Genomic DNA, 3,235 nt, shown 5'->3' on the forward strand with positions numbered 1-3,235 from the left:
TACACAATAAAATCCTCATGGTTAATTTAACTATAGAAAAATGTACCCTTAAATTAACCTTTTGCAAAGTAATAACAAGGGAGCTTTGCAACCTGCTAACTCCCTGTTTTCACACACTCCAAGAGATATATGAGACACATTTAGGTTGTATTCATCAGTCATGTGATGTCTGTCTGTGTGTGTGTCTGTCTTTCTGTTTGAGAAGTTACGCATCTGGCCACAGACATTTTTTATAGTATTTCACAATTTCCATCAGTCATACATAATGTTTGTTAGCTGTATGTTCCAAAAAAATACGAGAAGTTTCAGTTCCTGACACACAACTTCTCCTTTCCTTGTCTGAATGGTCAAACGTGATTGGGATTGATAGAAGAGGTGCTGAGAGTGTGTATGAACAGGGTGTGCACTCTGAATTTCTGAGGATTGCAGGTGTTTCATCATGCCCTTGACTACTATGGACCCGGTCATGTCGACTACCAGTATGGACCCAGTCATGTCGACCACAGCAGACTACTGGGACATTGACTACCTGGTGAGTGGCCTTTTCTTTTTCACCGTCTTACATGTGAATCTCTGCACACAAGCAAAAACATGTATGGAGGTCCTGCAACTAAAACAATACAAACAACCTGGTTACCTGCCTATTTATTTGGAACAAGGACGATAGTTAAATAATAGTCTACATTATTTGATTGCTCACGTCCATAGAAAAGATGTCTTAATTTGCCGGATTGGGCAAAAACCAGTGGGTAGATAGATTAGTCTGCATCATTGTTCAAATGCACAGGATACAATTATTAATCTTGGCAAAGGCCCATGTGATTGAAACTTAAATTATGTAAAGTGATTTGGGCTTTATAAACATTTGAGCAAGTGTGTGGCCTTTTTTTTTTTACAGCATGGCTCTGCAAGGGCCTAGCTTTCTATACAAGGATTGTGTGTGCGTGCGTGCGTGCGTGCGTGCGTGCGTGCGTGCGTGCGTGCGTGCAACGTGCGTACGTGTGTCTTTGTTTGTTTGCGTGTCCAGAGATAGTGTCACAACAATCCGGTGCCACATTTCTTGTACAAAGTGCCAGTTAGGCCAAAGCCAAAGCACCTCCACATTGTTTTAACGCTACATGCTTTATACTTGCCACATGAGATACTTTATGTATTGTTTAATTTATATTATAATGTATTAGTGAATTAATTTTCTCCATTGACTTGAATGGGAAAATGCAAACATTTAACATTTCCCAAATATGGAGATGACTGACATCATAGATATCTGTCGTCATAGACCACACGAGACTGACACAGTATGTCCATATATGAGCATTCCAAGATATGGGCTTAATATTGATGACATCAGGGATCTCCATTTATGGGCATAAAGGGACAAGGACGGAATGTTTAACACCGCTCAAATAGGGACAAGGACTGACAGATACAGAGATATCCATATATGGGCATGAAAGGGACAAATGGTAAGATGGAATACATTTCCCAACGGATTCCTCGTGACTCGCATCAGGGCAACCACACTTGTAATCTCCCAGAAGAATTGCATCTTTCGAGATAGTGTGGTTGCCAGTAGGGCAACCAGACTATTGTTCCACTCCGGAACAAACATAGCGTAAACATAGCCAATCAGGAAGCAGCAAAAAAACAAACATAGCGTAAACATAGCCAATCAGGAAGCAGAAAAAAAAACATAGCGTAAACATAGCCAATCAGGAAGCAGCATTCTCGGTGACTTGACCATTATATAGAGTAAGTCTGATTGGTGTGGTTAGTGTTGAGTTCTATGGGGGTGCTATGGGGAGTGGTGACGTTCTGGCTACACAGGCAATAAATATGCAATAATGCAACCACACTTGTAATTTCCAATTGCATCTTTTCTAGTTAAGTAATGTTATTGTACTGTATAAAGGCAAAGACATCAATTAAATAACAATTTCTCTATATCTTGACAGTTTGACTACGAAGACAATGGCACAAGTGTCCACGCGTCTCCATGCCCCCAGGAGGACATCTATGGCTTTACTCGTAGCTACTCTCCCGTGGTGTACAGCCTGGTGTTTGTCCTGGCCATGGTGGGAAACGTAATGGTGCTCTGCGTAATTCGCCGCTACCGAAGCTCCAAGAGCGGTGGAGCCTGTACCTTCTCCTTGACTGACACGTTCCTCCTCCACCTCGCCATCTCTGACCTGTTGCTGGCCCTCACCTTGCCCCTGTTCGCCGTCCAGTGGGCGGACCAGTGGGTGTTTGGCCTGGCCGTCTGCAAGATCTCTGGTGCCCTCTTCTCCCTGAACCGCTACAGTGGAATTCTCTTCTTGGCTTGCATTAGTTTCGACCGCTATCTGGCAGTCGTCCATGCTGTCAGCTCTGGGTGGAAGCGGAACTCCTGCCATGCCCAAGTTGCCAGCGGCATCATCTGGACGGTGTGCTTGGGGCTGAGCAGTGTGGACATGGTCTTCAAGCAGGTAAGCAGTCTGGATCAGGATCAGGGCCGGCTGGTGTGCCAGGCCTCGTTCACCGAGCACTCCAAGCATTGGCAGGTTGGTCTGCAGTTAGTCAACTTTGTTCTGGGCTTTGGGATCCCCCTGCTGATCATGCTCTATTGCTACATCCGGATCTTCAGGTCCCTGTGCAACGCCACGCGCCGGCAGAAACGCAAGTCCCTCCGCCTCATCATCTCCCTGGTGTCTGTCTTCATTCTCTGCTGGGCACCCTACAACTGCTTCCAGCTGGCTGACAGTCTGCACAAACTGGGTGTGATCAGTGGGGGGTGCCAGTTTGGCAGCACAGTGGACATTGGGACCTTGATCTCAGAGAGCATGGGGCTGTCTCACTGTGCACTCAACCCCCTGCTGTATGGCTTTGTAGGGGTGAAGTTCAGGAGGGAGCTGGTCAGGATGTGTAAAGGGCTGCTGGGCCGGAGGGGATGGGTGGGGATGGAGGGATGGGGACCGATGAGGTCAAGGAGATCCGTGGCATCATGCAGCTCAGCGGAGAGCGAGAACACTTCATTCTCCGTCATGGTGTGAGCCCTCAAATGAAGACAAAAGCATTCAAAAGTGTCTATGTGTGTGAATGCACAAATCCATTTGTGTGTAGCTTTATGAAAGATGGTGTGAGGGAGAAGGAGAAAGACAAAGAAATCCAATCCTTTAACACAGGGGTCTTCAACAGGGTGTCCGGGACCCCTAAGGGGTCCTCAGAGTTACTACAGGGGGTCCTCCAAACGCCTCGC

At 46.3% G+C, this 3,235-nt stretch overlaps 1 protein-coding gene across 1 annotated transcript; it reads left to right on the forward strand.

The window, feature by feature from the left end:
• Window positions 1–392: 392 nt before the first annotated feature.
• On the forward strand, window positions 393–3,029 carry cxcr3.2 (chemokine (C-X-C motif) receptor 3, tandem duplicate 2; the record flags this gene model as incomplete). Its single annotated transcript, XM_080749431.1, has 2 exons — window positions 393–532; window positions 1,956–3,029. Exons 1-2 carry the CDS (start codon window positions 440–442, stop codon window positions 3,027–3,029), a joined length of 1,167 nt encoding a protein of 388 aa, XP_080605557.1. The 5' UTR covers window positions 393–439.
• Between the last annotated feature and the right edge of the window lie 206 nt (window positions 3,030–3,235).

This window comes from Nannobrachium achirus (assembly GCF_963921795.1).
Source record: "Nannobrachium achirus genome assembly, chromosome: 2".
Taxonomy (NCBI): Eukaryota; Metazoa; Chordata; class Actinopteri; order Myctophiformes; family Myctophidae; genus Nannobrachium; species Nannobrachium achirus.